At 44.0% G+C, this 20,091-nt stretch overlaps 5 protein-coding genes across 9 annotated transcripts in view; 2 read left to right on the plus strand and 3 right to left on the minus strand.

Annotated features, from left to right (window-relative positions):
* LOC115759717 (mucin-5AC) overlaps positions 1-4,999 on the minus strand; it is a 30,860-nt gene extending 25,861 nt beyond the window's left edge. For 2 of the 4 annotated variants that reach the window (XM_030700722.1, XM_030700724.1), the window contains exons 1-2: positions 4,773-4,999; positions 1,659-2,756 (exon numbers count right to left, since the gene is read on the minus strand). In XM_030700722.1, coding sequence (XP_030556582.1) covers positions 1,659-2,454 — 796 coding nt within the window. In that variant the 5' untranslated portion in view covers positions 2,455-2,756; positions 4,773-4,999. Of the gene's footprint in view, positions 1-1,658; positions 2,799-4,772 lie in introns of those variants that run through there. The other 2 variants (XM_030700723.1, XM_030700721.1) reach the window with 2 other exon arrangements.
* Positions 5,000-5,150: 151 nt separating this feature from the next.
* On the plus strand, positions 5,151-10,885 carry LOC115759732 (transport and Golgi organization protein 1). Its single transcript, XM_030700751.1, has 7 exons — positions 5,151-5,443; positions 5,586-7,796; positions 8,147-8,571; positions 8,637-8,769; positions 8,839-9,463; positions 9,713-9,814; positions 9,871-10,885. Exons 1-7 carry the CDS (start codon positions 5,293-5,295, stop codon positions 10,592-10,594), a joined length of 4,371 nt encoding a protein of 1,456 aa, XP_030556611.1. The 5' UTR covers positions 5,151-5,292; the 3' UTR covers positions 10,595-10,885.
* Positions 10,886-10,972: 87 nt separating this feature from the next.
* LOC115759733 (retinol-binding protein pinta) lies at positions 10,973-13,638 on the minus strand. Of its 2 annotated transcripts, none has more exons than XM_030700752.1 (4): positions 13,512-13,638; positions 12,563-12,877; positions 11,785-12,157; positions 10,973-11,716 (listed from the first exon to the last, which is right to left on the minus strand). In XM_030700752.1, the coding sequence occupies exons 2-4, from the start codon at positions 12,871-12,873 to the stop codon at positions 11,456-11,458; spliced, it is 945 nt and encodes a 314-aa protein (XP_030556612.1). In that variant the 5' UTR covers positions 12,874-12,877; positions 13,512-13,638; the 3' UTR covers positions 10,973-11,455. The 2 variants fall into 2 exon arrangements, with proteins under 2 accessions (XP_030556612.1, XP_030556613.1); XM_030700753.1 differs by having other exon boundaries at positions 13,609-13,633.
* Positions 13,639-14,732: 1,094 nt separating this feature from the next.
* Positions 14,733-18,266, plus strand: LOC115759869 (ubiquitin conjugation factor E4 A). Its single transcript, XM_030700979.1, has 3 exons — positions 14,733-15,588; positions 15,641-16,029; positions 16,094-18,266. The coding sequence occupies exons 1-3, from the start codon at positions 14,796-14,798 to the stop codon at positions 17,966-17,968; spliced, it is 3,057 nt and encodes a 1,018-aa protein (XP_030556839.1). The 5' UTR covers positions 14,733-14,795; the 3' UTR covers positions 17,969-18,266.
* Positions 18,267-18,836: 570 nt separating this feature from the next.
* LOC115759970 (ZZ-type zinc finger-containing protein 3) lies at positions 18,837-20,018 on the minus strand. Its single transcript, XM_030701121.1, has one exon. The coding sequence runs from the start codon at positions 20,016-20,018 to the stop codon at positions 18,933-18,935; it is 1,086 nt and encodes a 361-aa protein (XP_030556981.1). The 3' UTR covers positions 18,837-18,932.
* Positions 20,019-20,091: the final 73 nt, after the last annotated feature.

Below are 20,091 nucleotides of genomic sequence, written 5' to 3' on the forward strand. Positions count from 1 at the left end.
CCCGATACAAAGAGTGTTAAATTGCGAACCTTGTAGTATTTATAGATTCAAGATACAATCCACAAGTTAAAATCAATCCAAATCCTATTACAATCAAAATAAATATCAGAGCAGAGCTTTAATATAATTGAAACTGATTTTCTTGGTCTCGATAAGAGAACAAATCTCTTCTTAAATGGAACATGAAAACCACTTTGCATAATATTGAATAAAACTAAATAAAATTAGAGCTACTTAGTAACCGCTGCGGTTAGTTAGTCAAACCTAAATTAAACTATGGGAATTCCCATGAATCATATTTACATAAAACCGTATGGAAATGCAAGGAAACGAATCGATCTACCCTAGAGAGTGCATTGGTACTCACACCTTTGCATGCACGTGTGCATGCACACATAGATATGTACATGCACACATACATGTACATGTATGTATTATAAAAATTGCAAAAGTGCAAAAAGTTGGCAACGTCGTCGCCCCACTCAATTGTCAACTGTCAACAATTCGCACTATGATTGAATTGTGCGCGCATCGCTCGCACTGGAAAAAGGGGGAAAGAGAACGCGCACAAGAAACGTCAAAAATGCATTGCGCTTGGCAACAAACGTCATTATCGTCATTTATTACGTTCCGTTATTTCGAGTGCAGCGCCATTCAGACGTTCACTCACATAAATATTTGTGCGCACTTCATTGAATTGGCTTCTTTTCTTTGATTCTTTTTTGATTTGGCAGCCACCCACACACACACACACACACACACGTTCTTGCCGCCCCGTGTTTCTTCATGCTTTCTCTTTCTCTCTCACATTGCATCTGCCAGCAACACTTGCCGGCAGCATGATCAACCGTTCGTTTTGCTTGATTGGTTATTTGAGTCCTTTTCGCACTGCACGCGAATTGCCGTTGTCGTTGTTGTTGTTGTTGTTGTAGTAGTTGTTGTTTTTTCTTGTTGTTCTTGCTTTTGCTGTTCTTGTTGTTATGATTTTTGTTTGCTTTGTACGTTTCTCTTAGTTTTTCAATGCACTTCAATTTTCGCAAGCAAATTAATCTGTTTAATTGAAATAAATCACAGGAAGTGCATTTCACGACATGTGTCTCAAGTTTTACTTCCGTGTTTGCACGAGTTCCCGAATAATAAGACGTATGCCGATATCTGAGGCATAGTCCATATACTCAGGGAAATTGTCTACCGCATCACGTATTACTACACGCGTATATATGTATGTAAATATATCGGAAACAAAGTATTCGGAACATAGATGCAAACAATTATTGTGTTCACTATATAACATTAGTTAGCATGGGCCCCAAGTACCAGGATGTATATCCTATATCCTTAAGAATGTGTAACTCTAAGATATTAAGCATTAATTTTTTTGCAAAAAGCTTTAAAAAAAAATATGTCCATTAAAACTGCAAGCATATTTACATACTTTTTGTAAGATTGTGAAATCGATAATAAGTGTAACCAAATTTATCAAAGACAAAAAAACGAAATGTATGCATATGTATCTGTGATGCCAGATCGCCACAATTGCATATTGAATATTCAACAAGGCTCAACAGGAATGATAAGTCTACTCCATAATCACATGGTATATATGTATATATATAACTGCTACTAATTTGCATACATTTTTCTCGTAGATGACTTACCTTTTTCCCATGGATTGGCCGGCTCAAGATATCCGGTGACAAGCTCCTTATCACTTTCCGGGAATGAGACGCGGCGCGGCATCGTTGCTGCATTAAATGAGCTGTCCGAGAATTTGCGCTGCAATAGACTGGGCGCTGTCGAGTAGCCGCTGTGGGCTCTGCTGGTGGCCATAGCTTCGGTCGATCCGGCCTCGCTTCGGTTTGAGCTGCTCGAATTGGAAGCGAGCGAATCGGTTCTCCATACTGCGCTCTGTTTGGCGCCGTGATAAATTCTTATTTTCTGTTGTTGCTGCGTACGCATCTGAACATCGAATGCTGCTGGCTCTGGCTCTGGCTCTGCCTCAGGCTGGTGCTCGCTGGCAGACCTAGCGGCAGAGGCAGAGTTAGCGGCAGCGACATCAGCTGTTGTCGCTAATTCAGTGTGCTCTGCCGCTGCAGCTGACAGCGGCAATGGCGTCGGTATATTGTTGGCTGTCACTGTCATTGTTGCTGTTGCTGTTTCTGTTGCTTGACCCTCAGCAGCTGCTGCTGCTGCTGCGACGGCGACAGCAGCGTTGGCGGCAGCAGCTACAACAACCGCAGCGACTGTTTCTTGTTCAGCCGTCGCTGTGGTTGTTGTTGTTGTTGGTTCTATTGTTGCTGTCGCATTTGCAAGGTGCGTTGAAATAGTTGGCTCCGTTCCATTGCCAGTTGTTTCTGCCGGGGCCATAATTGTTGTACTTGTTGTTGTTGCTGTTGTTGTTGTTGGTGTTGACGTTACAGTTGGCGCGGCATTTTCATCAATTTTATGCAACATGGTAACTAGACTATAATTTGTTTCCTTTTTTTTTAAATCAATTTGTTAGAATTGTTTGTTTAGATTTATTAGTTTTTTATTTATTTAATTTTTTTTTTTGTTTGCACACGCACATCAATTAATTTGTACACTCCTCCTTTTGTAGCTTGTTACAAAAACTTGTTTGCGTGTGGCATTTACATTTTTTCGGCAATTTCAAATGCAATGGCCCAACAAATCAAATTTAGACTAAATGTTTAAGTATGTGTAAGAGTATGTGTATATATGGTTTGGTCAACACTGCGAATAAAAACTTAATAAGACTTTATATACATTTAATTTGATATCATACAAATTTTGCTTCTAATCAGAACATTACAAGCACGAAAATTTTCCTCTCTAAAACACACAAAAACTTTCCATGTAAAAACTGTTTCAAAACAAAAGTCAAACAAAAAAAAAAGAAAAAAAAAAGAGAAAAAAAAACATCAGCGGCATTGAAATGAGCGCGCGCGTTGCTCTCTCGCTCTCGCGTATCGCAACTCTCGCAACTGAACGAAACGACGACGCAAAAGAGAATGGCGTAAAAACATTACCTAATTGTTGTTATTGTTTTTGTTTTGTTGCTTTTCTTTGATATTTGCGAGAAAAAATGGTTTGCTCTCTGTGGGCAGCAGTCGGCGGCGGTTGCGTTGCTAAGTTCGACAGCTCTGCCGCTATTTTGTTATGTTTTTCCTTCATTAATTCCATGCCATTGTCGTTGTTATTGTTGATATCGTTTTCCCCATGCACATTTTGTATTTTTGTTTACCACACCACCAGCTTGCCTTTCTCTCATGGGACGTTCCTCATGTGTGTATATATATATATATGTATGTGTGCGCCCTGTTGCATGCAAAATTCAAATTAAAAGCCAATTGCAATTGGTAATTACAAACTGTCAAGAGGGACGTTCAAATGCACACGCTCCTGTTATATTTGTATTTTTCGTTTTTTTTTGGCAATTTGCTTTCAGTATTTGTTTAGAATAAATATAAATTACGTCACATTCTATATCGCTCCCTCACTCACTCCTCTCTCGCTCTCTCTCTCTCTTTGGTTGGAGAGTGAACTTTTGAAAAAACACTTTTTGTTGTTGGCATTTGTATGCGAACAAAGGATTTTATTACATTTCACTTTTTTCCGTGCATAGAATTTTGGTCAGTTTTTTTTTTTAATTTTGATTTTTATTTTGTTGTTGGTTTTACACTGGAGTTGAATTTTGCATTGCTTTGGCTTGCATTTGGTTTGGGCGCTGTGTGCGTTTCGTTGTTTCACAGGCCCATGTTATTGTTTTTTGTTACACTTTGGCATTTGGTTGATTTTACTTTGCGCCGATTTAACACAGATATATATATATATATATATATATTTTATTGGCGCATTCTTTTGCACATATTTTGATTTGTTACACAATATATATTCCATACGAAGGGGGTGGTATGTTGAAGGAAAATAAAACGTACGAAGTAACTGAATCGCATCCGAGCAACAACCAACAACAACCGATCACAAAGACGTTTAAAATGCAAAAGGTAGAAATCGACAATAATGAGCAGTGGCAGGCAGCAGCAGCAGGAACACGCACTGCCACTGGTCTCTCTCGCTCTCTCTCACTCTCTCTCTCTGCCTAGCTGATAGTGATGCGCCTTGCAAATCACGACAAAAAGGAGTACTTTATTATAAAACTGATAAAGTTAAAGTTTGTTAAAGCTTAAAAAATAGCAAATTAACGCGCACGCGACTGAAATACATTTCGAGCGCATACCGTTATTCGAAAGCGACTTAAAAATTATAATTATATTTTTTGGACCAACAATATGTCACGACGAGAACACGACACGCGCTCAGAGCTGATTTTGGAGCGCACACAGCGTTGCCAGAATGGTAAAAGCGCAATTTCGCTTCTTATCACAGCTAATATTGCACCGAATTATTTGCTAAAATGTGTCTTTTAATTTAATATTTAATTATTTGTCACTTGGTAATATACTTATTACATATACTTATTATTTTACACTATTCACTGGTAAAACTAACTCACGACTTTGAAAACGCACATCTGGCAGCGCACTAAATGTCGCGCTCTTTTTACGCAGCTCCCCTCCCAACAATAGAATTTAATGCACATAAAAACGAAAATAACATAACTGCCTAAATTGACATTTCGCTAGTCAAATACACTTGCGCGAATATTAACAAGCCACATTCGGGCATTTTTGAAGGCAACCAACTCTCTGCTGCTCTCTTAAAAGAACTACCACAACACAACACATCAAATTAACAGTAGAGACATAAACCTTTTGGTTGGCTTGTGTCCTTTATTATTTGCTTAACTGTCGCGTTAACATATAAGCGCGTTCACATTTTTGCACTTTAGGTTTACTTAAAACAGACTAAAGCGTTTAAAATGTAGCTATTGCCAGAGACTTTGCAGTGTGACCGCAGCCGGTCAATGATGAAATACACACCACATAATTAAAAATTACACCATGATACCAAAATTTTAATATTTTTACAAAGATTAAAAAAATTGACACTTATGTGTTAGTTGACACACCGTTGATTTACATCGAAAAAACTAATGTAATTGCGAGCAACCTTAGCATTTAATCAGTATATATAAATTTATCGATAAGTCGATTTGTTTAAGAAATGTGGCAACACCGACAGCAGCTGTTGTGACGAAAAGCCAACTCAGCTAATGTGAAGAAATTTTTAATACACAAAAAAAATTTCGCACACAAACTGTATTGTTACTAAAGCCGTGGTTTAGTTTAATTCGATTGTAAACAGTGCCAGAAAAACAGACAATGCAAAATGCGGCCAACAAACGCAAATGCCCCAACCAATACGCCGTGGAGTGATTTCGCCATTTACCTGACCATAACACTAACACTTTCCCTTTCATGTCTTCCGACGACGTGGGCTTTGTCCGACAAAAGACTGTGCGCTGACGAAAAATGTGAACGTAAGTATTGCAAGCAATAACCGGGACAAAACTATAAAATAAAGTTTAAGAATTAACCTTGACATTTTTCTGACTGCGATAAGAAACCACATTTCATAATACTTTGACTTATTTATTGTTTTTTTTTCCCAACCTTTCGCAGAGATCATCTCTTTCGGTACGGCTAAAATCAGCTATACGTCTGGAGAAGATGGCATGCTGTCCTTTAAGATTCATTCGCCGGTGCGCATATTGTCCAAGGGCGCTGGCAACAATCCAAAGCTGTGGGGCGTGGAGATTAATGGACGTCGCGGCTATGCCAACAGGGATTTCATCATGGAGAAGAGAATTGTGATTAAAGAAAAGGATCTCAAGCATGAAGTGCCAGTAGCTTGGCCACCCAAACCAGCAACAGCTGCTGCAGCAGCAACAGCTCGCACTGCGAACAGTCCAGCTCAAGACCCACAAGTGCCGCTGGAGCCAGCTGTGCTCAATGCCTCCGAGACAGTCGATGATATAGCAACAACAACCACCTCGCCGCTGGACACACTCAAACTGGCCATACTCACTGAGCAGGAGCAAACGAGCAGCAGTGAAGCACCATCTCCCATAACACCTGTACAGCCCAATCTTCAGCTGGTCGATGGCACGGAATTGCCGCTGGAGGCTGTGGTCGCTGTTACAGAACGAACTCAGAACCTTTCCCATGCAGACGCCACAAATAGCGCAACCAAAAACAATGCTGAGCTCGAGGGCAAACCGAAAAGCGATGACACATTCGATTACGCGGCAGATGACGCTGAAATTTACGAGGAAGACGAAGACGATGACGATGTCGAGGAAACACTTGATAGTCAAGTCAACGATGTACAAAACGAAACAGAAGCCGATAACAAAGCAAATGCTGCAGCCGCTCAACTGGCCAAAACACCTGAGCCAGAGGCGGACGCTCGGCAAACGAATGCGTCAGACGCAGATAAGGAAAAGCATGCAGCCTTAGCTGGTAACAAAAGTCCAGACGTTATTCCTAAGGCAACTCCAGCTGCGCTGCTTATAGAAACGCGCAATGTCAGCGCTGTGCCCACAGAGGAGCAGCTGAAGCTGGAGGCAAAGCCACAAATAGCAACAGTTGAGCAACCTGCACCAAGAGCAGAACCTGATGCAGAGCTGCCCAAAGAGGAAACGAAAGCTCAGCTAATGTCGGGTCCAGTCGCAGAGCCGAAGCCTCAAGAAGCAACCGCAACGGAGACTTTACCAAGTGAAACGCTAGCTCAGGTTCAGGCGCTAAGCGAGCAGATTGAAAAGGAAAACCAAGTAAAAGAAGCCAGCTCCAAGCCAACGACAGACACAGCAGCAGAAGAAACCAGCAAGGCGCAAGCTGAAGGCGAAATTAAGACGCAGCAGGATCCAATTGTAGCAGAACAAACACAAGAGCCGAAGGCAACGCAGTCAAATGAAACTGAATCCGTTAAGGTGCAAACCGAAGCGCCAGTTGCAGCCAAAGACGAGGAACCAACTGCGCCAAGCGAAGCACTGGAGGCAGCAGCTGTAATCGATACAGCCCAAAAAGAAACGCAGGCAAAAGTAGACGGAGCACAGACAGTCAATGATGTGGCTAGCTCGACGGCCACGCCCATTGAGGACCCGGTTGTGCCAGCCAGCTTGCCTCCATTGTTCAATAAGCAGCATTTCCAGCATAATCCAAATGAATACTACAAACAACTGCAGGAACAACAGCAGCAGGAGCAAAAGCAAAAGGAGCAACAACAGCTGCAGGAACAGCAGAAGCAGCAGCAGGAAGAGCAACAGCAGAAGGAGAAGCAGCAACAGGAGGAGCTGCTGGAACAGCAAAAGCAGCAGCAGGAAGAGCAACAGCAAAAGGAGAAGCAGCAGCAGGAGGAGCAGGAGCGACAACAGCTACTGGAAAGGCAGAAGCAGGAACAGCAGCAGCTACAACAGCTGCTGCAACAGCAGAAGCAGGAAGAGCAACAGCTACAGGAGAAGCTGCAGGCAGAGCAACAGCAGAAGGAGAAGCTGCAGGAGCAACTGGCCGGGAATGCTCTGCTGCACACCACGCCCACGTCAGCCGCATTTGATGCATATGATGCAGTTAACCAGGCAGAGCCAACGCCTGCGCCACCAGCACGCGGCGTAGCCGAGCAAATCATCGCTACCGACGCCGTGGAGCCAATTGGATTGCCAACAGAAACGCTCAAAGAAGATGCCGGTCTGGGACTGGGTCTCTTTGGCACCATTATGGACACTGTCAACTCTTTTATATCCCATCAAGATCATAAGGAACCAAAAACCGCGCCGCTTACAGGCAACGATGAGCTGCATCGTTTGCTCTATCCAGATGCGGCTATTCCAGAAGGTAAGTCTGCGTTTTACAATTATACTCCGATACAGATAAGGGCTAAAAGTCGAGCAAAATCCAATATTTACACTACTCTGAACCTAAAGTTAAACTTAAAACGTTTATCAAAACAAAAAAAAAACGAAACACCAAAGCTAAAATTCCTTTGGTCCCAACGATTGGATACATATCCTACCATGTTTGGTGGACGCCAATTTTGGGTAGAGATTGAAATTTAGCCCGCATCTTGTATGTGAAAATATTTACGATATGCAATATTTTCTGACACAACGGGCAATCGTAAAAAATAAATATAAATCTATTGATAAAACTCCATCATTAAATCAATATAATTTGTATACCCACAGCTGATGCTCATGGCGAGGGTTATTGCACGCGGCCTTCGAATGGTAACTGCCATGCTGCCATTACCCTGGACAATTTCGTGGAGGTGCTGGCGGCGAAGCTGTTGGAACATAGCCTGTTGTTGCTTTGCGTGGTCATTGCGGCTGCCTCGTCGCTGTTCTTTATATTCACCTACTATTGCTTCTGCAACAGCAGCCAGGAGGGTGCGCTGCTCGCCAAGCTGAATCATCTGGAGCGCAGTCTGCTGGCCGCGCACAAGGAGAACCTGATAATCAAGCACGAACTGATGACAACACGCACGAAGCTCTCGAGCATTGAGGATAACTCCTTTGGCTCCAATGATATGGTTGTCGCGCTGAAGAAACAACTCGAGACGGAACTGTACGAGAAGGCCAAGCTGCAGGAGCAGGTTAGCTCCTTGGAGAAGGTGAGGCAGAAGAAAAATATATAGAAAGTTAATACTAACATTATATTTCTTTATGCATCACACAGGATTTGGATAATGCCGCCGAAGCGGGCTTGGAGCTGAACAAAATGTTGTCCGAGGTGTTGAACAGCCAGAATGGCGACGAGGCATTCATGAGCACTGTTGACGAGCTGCAGCGCCAGCTGAACGATCAGGAAAGTGAGTGTTTATAGCATCTGCACAGCCTGTAGAATCAAGTGATCCATTTTGCATGTACATTTCTCGCAGAGATCATCATTGACATTAACGCAAGTCTGGCGGAGAAGAGTCGCGAGAATAGCGAGCTGCAATATTCCTATACGGAGTCGACAACGCGCCTGAACAGCGAAATGAAGTCGCTGCAGCAGGATAATTACGAGCTGGAAATGGACAAGTCGAAGCTGCAGACGCGCCTTGAGGAAATCCAAGCGGAGTCCGAGCAGGAGCTAGCCAAGGCTCTAGAGGCGCGCAACTACGAAATGCAGCGGCTGCAGCATCAGATCATGGAACTGAATGCCAAATACGACAAAGAGCACAGTGAACTGCAGACCAGCCAAGCCAAAATCGAGGCGCTCGAAGATTGCCTCAAAGCGATCAAGAAGGACGGCAACACCAATCTTCAGGAACTAATTACATCAGCAAAGACACGCGGCGAACTGAATGCAGCGCAGAAAAAGTTTATGTCGCTGCAAACGAAGCTGGAACAGGAACTGGCCAACAAGGCGCGTCTCGAGAGTCAGCTGCAGGCATCCAGTGCGGACGTCGAACAGCTTAAACAGGACTTCAATCAGTCCGAACGGGACAAACTCGAGGCGCAAACGCGTCTTGAAGTGCTCTCCGGCTATTTCCGCGAAAAGGAAACGCAGCTGCAAAAGTGGGTTGCCTAAAATTAACACTAGCTTTTCATAGGGGTGGATTTTACAAAAGACTGTGAAACGCGTATTGATTTCTTTTAGAAGAGTCTGCAAAAGTATTTATAGAAAATGTTTATAATAATTAATTCATGGAATAATTTTCCCGCGCCCCTTGTGTTCTAAAGCCCCATTCTCCTAGTAATACATATCCAAAAACTGTATTGTTTTATATACACTGTATTATAATAGAACATCCTTTCCTTTTTCAGAGAGCTCAGCTTGCAGGAGGCCAAGTGGCTGCAGCACCAGGGCGAGAATGCCAGCACTGTGGAGACGCAAACGCTGATGAAAAATGAAATTCAGATGCTGAAGTATGTGACATATATATTTAGTTTTTATCCATATTTGACCATTTATATGTTGCTAGATCTCAAAACGATGAGCTGCGCGCCGAGATTGAGGCACAGATTGCCTCGCACAAGGCACAGATGGGCACGCTGGAGAATCGTGCGCACGAGTCCTGGCTGGCGGCGCGTCAATCCGAGCGTCGCTGCGAGGAGGCGCAGGCCGAAGCCGCCGGCCTGCGGCGCAAGCTGACGGCCATGGCAAGTGGATCGGGCGATGTGTCGCTGGATGCGCTGCCCGCCAACGGCGGCATTTTGGGCGCAAACGAACTGACGACCACGCCGTCGCCGTTGCCATTGCCCGGCTCGCCCGGTCTGTTGAGCATGCCCAATCCACTGCCATTCCTGCCGGCGCCGTTCACGCCGTTTATGGGGCTGCCGCCGCCATTTTTGCCACCATCAGTAGCTGCCGGCGGTGCGCGTCCACCGCCGCTGGGCCGCATGCGCTCGCCGCCGCCGACCTCGTCGTCGCGCGATCGTTACTCACCGCATCGCGATGACCGCGACGACTACACCGACTACGATGACTACGACGACGACGATGATGATGATCGCGGCATGGACCGGCACAGGCGACACAGCGGCAGCTGGGGCCGTCGCGGCTCCTACATGCACTCGCCGCGCACATATCGCTCGCTGTCGCCATCGGACAGCCGCTACAATTATAACGATACGGAAACGGACTTCAGTCCGCCGCCGAGCCCTCCGCCCCCGCGTAAGAGCTCGCGACCCATCAACGAAGTATGAAATGCGGCACTGTGTACTTTACAGAAAGCAAAAACAAAAAAGGACAACAACATCCTAAAATATTATGTACGAGTAGTTGCAGAAACTCAAAACTAGTTCAAATCTATGTATATTTATTACTGATCATCGGGTTAACTACGACTAAGAGCGACTCACATACTTATATACACACAATTCCCATAATACGAATTTGAGGCATTTTCAAAATAATAACATCAACAATTTGGTGGCTCAATGGCAAATGATATCAAATGGAAAACAAAAATAAACCAAACATTAAAAACACCAAAATATGTTACACGCCTTATTATTTATAGGTCTGAAGCGGAAATCAAAACCCTCTTTTTATTTAAAAGAAAGGTCAGTTTTCTTATCCTCACGGCAAAGTTCAAGGTACTTGCCAAGAGCTTGACAATTTTTATAAATATGTGGCAACACCAAGTCGAAATTGCTGGCTTATACAGCCCATGTCAAATATCTACAATGCAGATTAACTAACTGGTACGTTTTAGCAGGCAGATTAGCATGGGAAATAGAGTTCAGACTGGATTTTGTAAATGTAATATTTTACATTTAAACTGGAAGAAAAACTGTGCCCAAGTCTGCATATTTAGCTGCTATCATGAGAATCGCATAGTGGGGCGTTGAGTAATTTTTTAAATACTTCGATTTTTCAAGGTCAGCTATTATAGAGGACCCAAAATGCACTACCCTACCATGCACTATGTTAAGTAGAGCAATTTAATGATATCGCCAGGTAAACATGATTATACGATAAGCTTAACAAGGCATTGCTCATAAATTCAATTTGTAATGTGCAGTCGTAAAGCGAATTGTCTATAAAATTGCTGATAATCCAGTTTAATCGATTTCCAATTTTCGAAATGAACCGACTGCACCGAACGAGCTGCATTTATCCAGAGCGGGACTGTTAAAGTCGCGCAGCTTTTCATCGGTGCCAAAGTGCTGCGATGCCAGGAAATATTGTGCGTAGCCGAAAATTTTCCTTTCCATGGCTTGGCTAATGTCCTCGACAAGGCCGTGAGTGCCGCCATATTCCAGGGGCAAATAATCCCGCGGCACAATATTGAATATGGCATCTGGATCGGAGCTCACTGAAATCTGCATTTAAACAAAACGAATTGCCGGAATATTGATCATTCCAGAGCTGGAACTGAGACTGCACTCACCCGACTCTTAATCTTTGCCGGAAAGAAAGATCGCAATGTATTGAAACCCGTCTCAAAGGCTGGCGGCACATTGATGAAATGTATGCCCTTCTGGCGTGTGGGCATTGCCTCATCGGCATACGCTGAGAATTTACGCAATAGCTCCGGCTGCAGGGCGAACAGATGAGTGCCAGTTACGCCCTTCATGTCCATGATCTCAACGTAACCGGAAACAGTTGCATTTTCATCCTCGAACATCATGATCTCGCCGAACATGGAACCGACGCGTATAATATCCTGAAATTTATATTTGCTGGTATCGTAGGAGCCGGCGCGTATGATGGACACGCAGGGTCCGGTATCTTCTTCGTCTTGCGGTATGCGTAGCAAGATGCTGCAAGAATTAGTCGAAAAATATATTTAATTTTTGAATATTTCGGTACGCAGCCAATAAAATTTAACCGAAAACAAGACAAATTAGTTTAGAATTTTTATAACAAGTAACAACTTGTAAAAGTACCGTAAATGTTAAAGTGACGCTGTTAACGTTAATGCAGCAGCCAGCTGTTAAGGAGACGCTGTTAACGTTAACGCAGTAGACAGCTGTTAAGTAGAAGCTGTTAATGTTAACACAGCAGACAGCTGTTAAGTGAGAATGTTTATGTTAACAGCTCCTAAGGTGAAGCTGTTAACGTTAACAGAGAAAACTGCTGATAAGAAGACGCTGTTAACAGAAACAATTCTGCAAGTTTTCTCTTTTTTTCAGTTATATTCGATTCGAAGCAAACAATATACCTACCCAGAGCGTATAATATCTAAGACCAATGGATCCGTTGCCAAACGTCGCTCGTTGAATACCTCTGGAATGGATGCTTGCAGCGTATAGAAGCGATCGTATTTCTGTTTGGCACGCTCCAAACTGAATTTGGTGCCGCGCAAAAAGGCCAACAGAAACTGTTGATCGGTGCAGCCCCGCAAATGCGGCTGCTTCAGCACCCAATCCCTCAATGCCTCAATGTCGTCGGCAACCCGATGCGGCACCTCGTTCAGCTCCTGCACGGCAATCGCTTGCAGCGCCGGCTTAAGGGGGCGTATACGTAATGTGCTCATTGCTCTGGTTCATGAAAGTGGAAGTGAAATATAGAACAATTTAAGAGCTTACTATTTGAAAGAGTAATGTTAGACAAGTTGCTAATGCTAAGAATTCAAAAGATTAAAATTATTTTAAATATTGGGATTTTTATAGCATTTTTTAGGCGTTGAGAATTATTACACATACGACATGTTGTACTAAAATAATGCTGCAAAATTGGCTGTCATTAAATGAATTTATCATTTTTCTAGAATGCAAATGAATGTGTACATTCTTTACTTTTAGCAATAAATATTTATATTTATATCATATATTATTTATATTAAAAGACAGCCTGAATCAAAGCTTACAAGAACACACAATATTATATTTTTCCTAAAAAATATCCATAACAAATAATTATTGCATTTACTTGAATAATTTTGCATTTTTATAACTATTTACGATCTAACTCTTCGATAATAAGTAAATTATATGAACTTTAATTGATTCAATTGGTTTTAGTTGGGTTTCTAATTGGAATCCAATAAGCACTCGAAAAGTCAATATTGACAAAGGCACACGCACTTAAGTTTCGGCTTAAAATATTGCATTTTATAAAGTGAATGATATTTTTTAAGCTAATCCGGAAGCGCTTAAAATTAATTACACCCACATTATTGATAAATTGCAGCTTTTGATTGAACGTAAATAATTCAGGCGCAGGTGTTTTTTGCTTCAGTTGCGATATTCGATTTTCAATTGAATTTTACCGTTTTTTCCGGCTGCAGTTGCGCGTGTTTACCGTTTGAAGACGCAGCGCCGACTGATACGAAATGAAAACAAAAATGGCAAAAATGCCAAATCAACGAACTTGAACGTGTTCATTTCAGTTGATCAGAAGCCGATTTAACGGCACACGAAGTATTTTATTTTGTTTTTTTTTTTTCAATTTGTACCTTTTTGTTTCTTTCATTTATTACTCTATCGGCAAACACTTAACGGGGTAAGCAGAAATGGTTTATTTAAGTTCGGGGTGCCAGGCGCCGGCGGCCACATGGCATTTGCTGTGTGGGTGGCTTTTCAACAATTGATTGTCTTAATTGGCTTTGGATTTGGCCACACACACACCCGCTCATATGCATATATGTACTCACACACACACACGCGCGCGCTTTTGAGTGCATGCGGCTGCGCCCTTCCCTTAGCTGGATTTTGATTTGCCCCACATTTGCCCTTGCACTAGCCAGTTCATACTTAATTATTTAAATGTAATTGGCAGATTTGTGTGCTTGAATGGCTTGTTTCAATTACTTTTGCATTTTATGGATTGGCATAATTAATTGCATGTAGAGATTGTAGAGGTTACTTGAGTACATTTTGCCAATTATGATAGAGTATATCAAATTGATTTATTACTATTTTATTTATTTTGCAAGACATTGTTTGATTTATGTATTTGATGGAATCGTTTCGGCACAGGGCTTACTTAACTTTTGGTTGTACAGGTTTTTGGCCAGAAATAATGTTTAGTTTAGTTATACTTTTTTGGCAGACTTTCTCATAAAGAAATTTACAAAAGCCAATTGCATTATAAAGATTAATAACTGTTATATTTACTATTTGACACATATTCGCCTAGAGCGCATTTTAGCTGCCGGTTCATACAACATTTTTGTTAGTTTCAGTTGAAGTCGAAATTCGTTAAGTACAATTTAAAAAGGAAAAAATACAATTTTGGTAATTTGCAAGTTTGCACCGAAAAATACGATAAATACCTGTTGGTATTAACTAGTATTTAGTATTTACGGATTCGATAAATGTATTCGATTGCTCGATTTTTGTGCTAATTCGCATAGTGACACAGTGACAGGTAGCAGAAAATATAAAAATTTTTAATAATATTGTAGATATTGTAGAAGCAAATATTGATCATAAATTTACAATCAAACGATAAACTATGCAGGTCGCAACAATGTCCAAAGTTGGAGACACCGAGAATCCATTCGCAGCTCTGCTGCAGGATGGCACCCAGGCCAATGGCGTGTCCAAGCAGCTGATCGAATCAATTTTGCTTTTTACACTGAGCAAAGATGCGGACACCAAGCGCAATCGGCCGGTGCTCTGTCTGGCCGATGTCGTTGTGGCCGACAATAGCACCGAGGACACGCTTGGCGAGGATCTGCTGGCGCATGCCCTGTTCGAGCGCCTCATGCTGGACGAGACCACAAAATACCTGATGCCATCTGGACAGGTTGATCAAAGGCAAGAGGAGCAAGCGCTGGAGATGCGGGCCATCATTTACCTGCACGGCGCATTCACCAGATGGGAGGAGATACAGCGCACTGGCAGCCTGCAGGACAAGGAACATAGCAATCGAATTCTTGACTTGATCCTAAACAATGCCAGCACATGCATGCGCCAGCCGGATCTATTTGCACTACAAACATTCTCAGCGCAGTGGCTCGAGTTGTTCGAGGAGGCGGACGAGCATGATACCAGTACGCAGGAGTTTCTGATCCGTGTGGCAGAAAAGGTGCTCGAAGATGTTGAGGAACTGGAGGCGCTGGGCGCTCTAAAGGCCATATTCTACCCTATGCTAAGTGAATTGCAAAAGCAATTGTTCAAAGACAATTTGATTACAATCAGAAAGAATATATTCTGGATTCTGGGCTTCTTTGTGCGCGAAAAACGCGCCGGCATACTCGGCGAGCTGCTCATTGACTTCACCACACCCAATCCTAAGGCTAAAGGTAGGTAATCCTAACCAGAAAAATGCGAAATACTCACATTTAAGCTTTTCAGGTGGTGAATACATGGATACGCTTTTGGGCCAATTGCTGTGCATGTCCATTATGCCCAAGACTCAAACGGCGCCCTATGAATTTTTCCGCGACATATCGCTGATCTCTCAGCAATCGGATCCCACACTCTGGCAGCTGCTGGCACATCATCAGCAGGCCTTGTTTACGCTGGTCAAACAACTGCTCGTACAATCTTCCGCCACCAAGAAGAAGACGCTGCACTGGATTGCCAACTGTCTGGACGCGAATGTGGCGCGTGGTCATTTGTGGAGCACCATTAACTTGAATCTGGAGCAGACCGTGCACAGCACCGCCAGTGATGCATTTATGACCAGCCTCAGCGCCGTGCTGATGCGTCTGTGTGCGCCGCTCTGCGCGCCCGCCTTAAAGGTACATGGCTAGCTAATCTGTGCACTATGTCGCATCATATATTAAAGTTGAAATTCAATTGCAGGTGCTGCTGGTAGATCCCACATACTGTGCGGTGGCGGACCCGTTGGAACGCCAATCGAAGGGCGTTAATATGCTGAAGGCGTTTGAGGAGACATGCCTACTGCCCACCGAGGAAGGGGAACAGCGCTTAACAGCGGCTAAGTACAATTTCATCACCGAGATCTTCTACTTGGCGCACAAGGCATTCGAGCTGGGCAATCGGGCGTGCATTGAGCGTTTGACGCGCATGATGCGTGAGCTGCAGAACACACAGACCGCCTACCAGGATGTGGCGGCCAGTGATCCGAACAACGATCTAACCAAGAATCTGTTTCGCATGCTGCAGGATCAGATGCAACAGGTGCTCTGCATAAGAAATGGCCTGGCCGAACCTGAAAATGATACCGCCATCCTCAAGTTCTTTGAGGCCTCCGCCATTTGGCTCACTGAGATAGCGATGCTGCCGCGTGAATCCTACGAAGCGGGACTGGACAAAAAGGACTTTGCGCCACAGCTGTTGCGCGATCTGGAGCTGTTGTCCGAAACACCGCCCTTTGTGGCGCCATATATGAAATCGGTGCCGGAGAATATTATCGACAACATTGCGGCCTATTTGAATTTCTGTCGCAGCTTTCCCGGCGATCAGTATATACAAATGTACACCAGCTCGCACGATGCGTTCTTCAAGATGATACTATTGTTTATGGGCAGCTCGGGACTGGTCAAGAATCCGCATTTGCGCGCCAAATTGGCCGACGCTCTAGAGTTTCTGCTGCCCACACAAATCTCGGGCAGCAATCGCAAGGCATTCCATACACACGTCTTTGACAGTCACCCAGATCGGCTGCAGGTGGTGCGCAGTCTGCTCAACGTGTTCGTCAGCATCGAAATGACCGGTCAGTCGGTGCAGTTTGAGCAGAAGTTCAACTATCGCCGTCCCATGTACGCGATCATGGAGTTTCTGTGGACCAAGGAGGAGCATGTTGAGTGCTTTAGGCAGCTGGCGCAGGACGCCGAACGCAACATGGAGGCCATTGAGCCGCCAATATTTTTACGCTTCATCAATCTGCTGATCAACGATGCCATCTTTCTGCTGGACGAGTCGCTCTCCAATCTGGAGCAAATCAAACAGCTGCAGCAGGCTCAAGACAACGGCGAATGGAACAATCTGTCGCACAGCGAGCGTCAACAGCAGACCACCAATCTGCATCATCTGGGCATGTTGGCACGTTTCGATAATATACTGGGCCGTGACACCATCAATTTGCTAAAGCTGCTGACCAGCGAGATTAAGAGCATCTTCTGCCATAACAGCATGGTCGATCGCATTGCGGCCATGCTCAACTATTTTCTATTGCATTTGGTGGGGCCGCAGCGCGAACGCTTCAAGGTCAAGGACAAAAAGGAGTTCGAGTTTGATCCGGCGCAAATGGTGCTGGAGATAGCGCACATCTACATAAATCTAAGTACGGACAATTCGTTCTGCCTGGCCGTATCCCAGGATGGACGCTCCTACAGCGATCAGCTATTCGGCTATGCCGAGAATATATTGATACGCATCGGTGGCGGTCAGCTAATTGGCGACATGGCCGAGTTTGCAGCCAAGGTGCAGAAAATGGGCGACGATTACAAGGAGGAGCAAGAGCTGCTGGCCGATGCGCCCGAAGAGTATCTGGATCCGATTATATCAACGCTCATGACCGATCCCGTGGTGCTGCCCAGCTCAAACGTGACCGTTGATCGTTCCACAATTGCACGCCACCTGCTCAGCGATCAGACAGATCCATTCAATCGCGAACCGCTCACCATGGACAAGGTCAAGTCGAATGAGGCGCTCAAGCTGGAGATTGAGCAATGGATCGAGGGCAAACGCAGTGCGGCGCGTGTCAAGAGCTGAGCAACCAATCCCGGCTAGGGCACGCGCATAACCAAAGAATTAGCTCGTCGTGGGGGTAACCGGATAAGGCTTTAGTTTAATGTCAGTTTTTCCTTACATAATTCCAGTCTATGTACAATATGTAGGTACATAAACAAACTTTGCAATTTTCCAATAAATGGTTGAGTTGGGACTCCAGTTTTTGTGTACACGTACGTATAATAAATAATCAATGTAAATATGTTTGTATGATTAGTCGGCATTCCGAGCGAATGTTTTTAAAATCAAATAAATAATTCTTTGAGCCGTTGCGTATGGCAAAAAATTACACAGAAATTGTTTGTTTAAATTCTTTTCAAATATTTTGTTACAGGCAAGATGAAGTTTTACTTGTATACATCAAGGCATTTTGTTTCTGGAGCAACAAGTATTAAGATCTTGACAGAACTTAGACCTTATGCATCGATTGTTCCGATGGATGTAGACCTATGTTGATGGAGCAACGTGATGCTTTCTATGAAAGCATAATTGTTAATAGAAAACTTATGGATTAGCCATAGGAAAGGTTTACAATTAAAAGCTTTTAGAGACTCAACGCCAAAGTATTCAAAATCCTAGGCCCCAACGATTGGATCTATCTAATCATATTTGATAGATGGCAATTTTGGGTAGAGACCCAATCTTGCCCGCAATTTCCAAATGAAAATATTTATGGTTTGCAATATTTTCAGTAGAACGGGCGTTTACAAATTAAATACTGATCTTTGAAAATGAAGATGCCTTGAAACCCAAACAGCGAAGTTTTTCTTGGGCTTTCAGTTCTGATTCTAAGAGCTATGACAAAATTAGAATGAAACCCGTGAGGACCTGAAACGCAACAATTTTGTCCTGGAGGTAGAATGTGCTGCATTTTATTTGATTTAATTATTAACTACTTACACAAATTGACGAATGCTTCGAAGCTTGTGTGCTGCGTGTGTTTCTATCATGGCTCGTGATCCTCAACAACATCATGAGCCAGGTGCTCGAATTGCTCGGTGATCAATTGATGGGCTAAGCAATCGCCGCATAGATTTAGATAGCAATAGCAACTGTTGCAATGCCAACGCTTTTGGGTTACGGCCGACTCCTCGCATTCGGCGCACTTGGGCGCCAGCGGATCGGGACTGTAGCCGTCCTCGGTTTGCACCTTTTCGTCGCGTATGGCTGTTAATATTTTCAGCTGCAGTAGCTGCTTACGCTGCGTCTCCGATTCGAGCGCATCTGGCTCTTGCTTGGGTTCGATTTTAACTGCAGGCGTTGGCGGGGGAGACGGCGCAACGGGCATCAGGTCATCCAATGTGTACTCATCCTCTGGCATTTGTATTTGTATATTCTGGGCCGGAAAGAATGTGGAACGGCGTACGTTAAACTTGGGTCGTGCGGGGCCGCCCGCTCGCCTGTACTTGGGCAAGCGACCCGGCACAGGCATGCCAGCATCGTGGAGCTTCTGAAAGTACTTCTGGACACGGCTAAAAACTTGTTGCGCTGTTCGATTGCCCAGCGCTTTGGCGATTTTGCCAAAGCGCCGCATTTCCACCTCTTCTGGCGGATACTCGATGAGCAACTGTTCCAGGCGAAGTTGCTCCTCGTTCGTCCACAGACGCGTTTGCGTTTTGCTGCCATTCCTATTGTTCTTGTCCTCCTCCGTGGGCTGAGAATTGGGCGCTGGTGTCTCGGTTTTGACCTCTTGCTTAACTGTTAATGTGGGCAACTCAGGCAGGCGAATGGGGGTTAAGTAATTGGGCGCTATCAGCGGCTCCTTGTTGCGCAACCTGTCCAGCAACAGTTGAGGATTCTCCAGATACAAATCGCGCGCTTTCTCTAGCTCGTCTATTTGTTGATGGACGCGAATGCGCTGAGCCTGCAGCGTGGCAATGGTCCGCAGCAGGTTGCCATAGCATTGATTACCACGTAATGCCAAGTGCTCCGTCTCAAAGTGGAACACATCCTCGTTCTCGTCATCGCTTTCTTCGCTCTCGTCCCTAACACTTTTTGTATCCGTTTCTTTTTGATTGTTGTCGTTTTCCATTTGTCTGCGCGTGCCGTGAATGGGAGCTAGAGATGAGCAATGTCAAAGTAGCCGTGACTTGGATATTGCAGCT

This window comes from Drosophila novamexicana, unplaced genomic scaffold, assembly GCF_003285875.2.
Source record: "Drosophila novamexicana strain 15010-1031.04,08,12 unplaced genomic scaffold, DnovRS2.1 tig00000387-arrow-pilon, whole genome shotgun sequence".
NCBI lineage: Eukaryota > Metazoa > Arthropoda > Insecta > Diptera > Drosophilidae > Drosophila > Drosophila novamexicana.

Excerpts from the sequence above, each read along its gene's own strand:
- LOC115759732 (XM_030700751.1), top strand. The coding sequence starts at position 5,293 with ATGCGGCCAACAAACGCAAATGCCCCAACCAATACGCCGTGGAGTGAT. Across the intron at positions 8,770-8,838 it reads CCAGCTGAACGATCAGGAAA|AGATCATCATTGACATTAAC; the intron begins GTGAGTGTTTAT and ends CATTTCTCGCAG. Across the intron at positions 9,815-9,870 it reads AATGAAATTCAGATGCTGAA|ATCTCAAAACGATGAGCTGC; the intron begins GTATGTGACATA and ends ATATGTTGCTAG.
- LOC115759733 (XM_030700752.1), bottom strand. The coding sequence starts at position 12,873 with ATGAGCACATTACGTATACGCCCCCTTAAGCCGGCGCTGCAAGCGATT. Across the intron at positions 12,158-12,562 it reads TTAGATATTATACGCTCTGG|CATCTTGCTACGCATACCGC; the intron begins GTAGGTATATTG and ends TAATTCTTGCAG. Across the intron at positions 11,717-11,784 it reads CGGCAAAGATTAAGAGTCGG|ATTTCAGTGAGCTCCGATCC; the intron begins GTGAGTGCAGTC and ends GTTTAAATGCAG.
- LOC115759869 (XM_030700979.1), top strand. The coding sequence starts at position 14,796 with ATGCAGGTCGCAACAATGTCCAAAGTTGGAGACACCGAGAATCCATTC. Across the intron at positions 15,589-15,640 it reads ACCCAATCCTAAGGCTAAAG|GTGGTGAATACATGGATACG; the intron begins GTAGGTAATCCT and ends TAAGCTTTTCAG. Across the intron at positions 16,030-16,093 it reads TCTGCGCGCCCGCCTTAAAG|GTGCTGCTGGTAGATCCCAC; the intron begins GTACATGGCTAG and ends ATTCAATTGCAG.
- LOC115759970 (XM_030701121.1), bottom strand. The coding sequence starts at position 20,018 with ATGGAAAACGACAACAATCAAAAAGAAACGGATACAAAAAGTGTTAGG.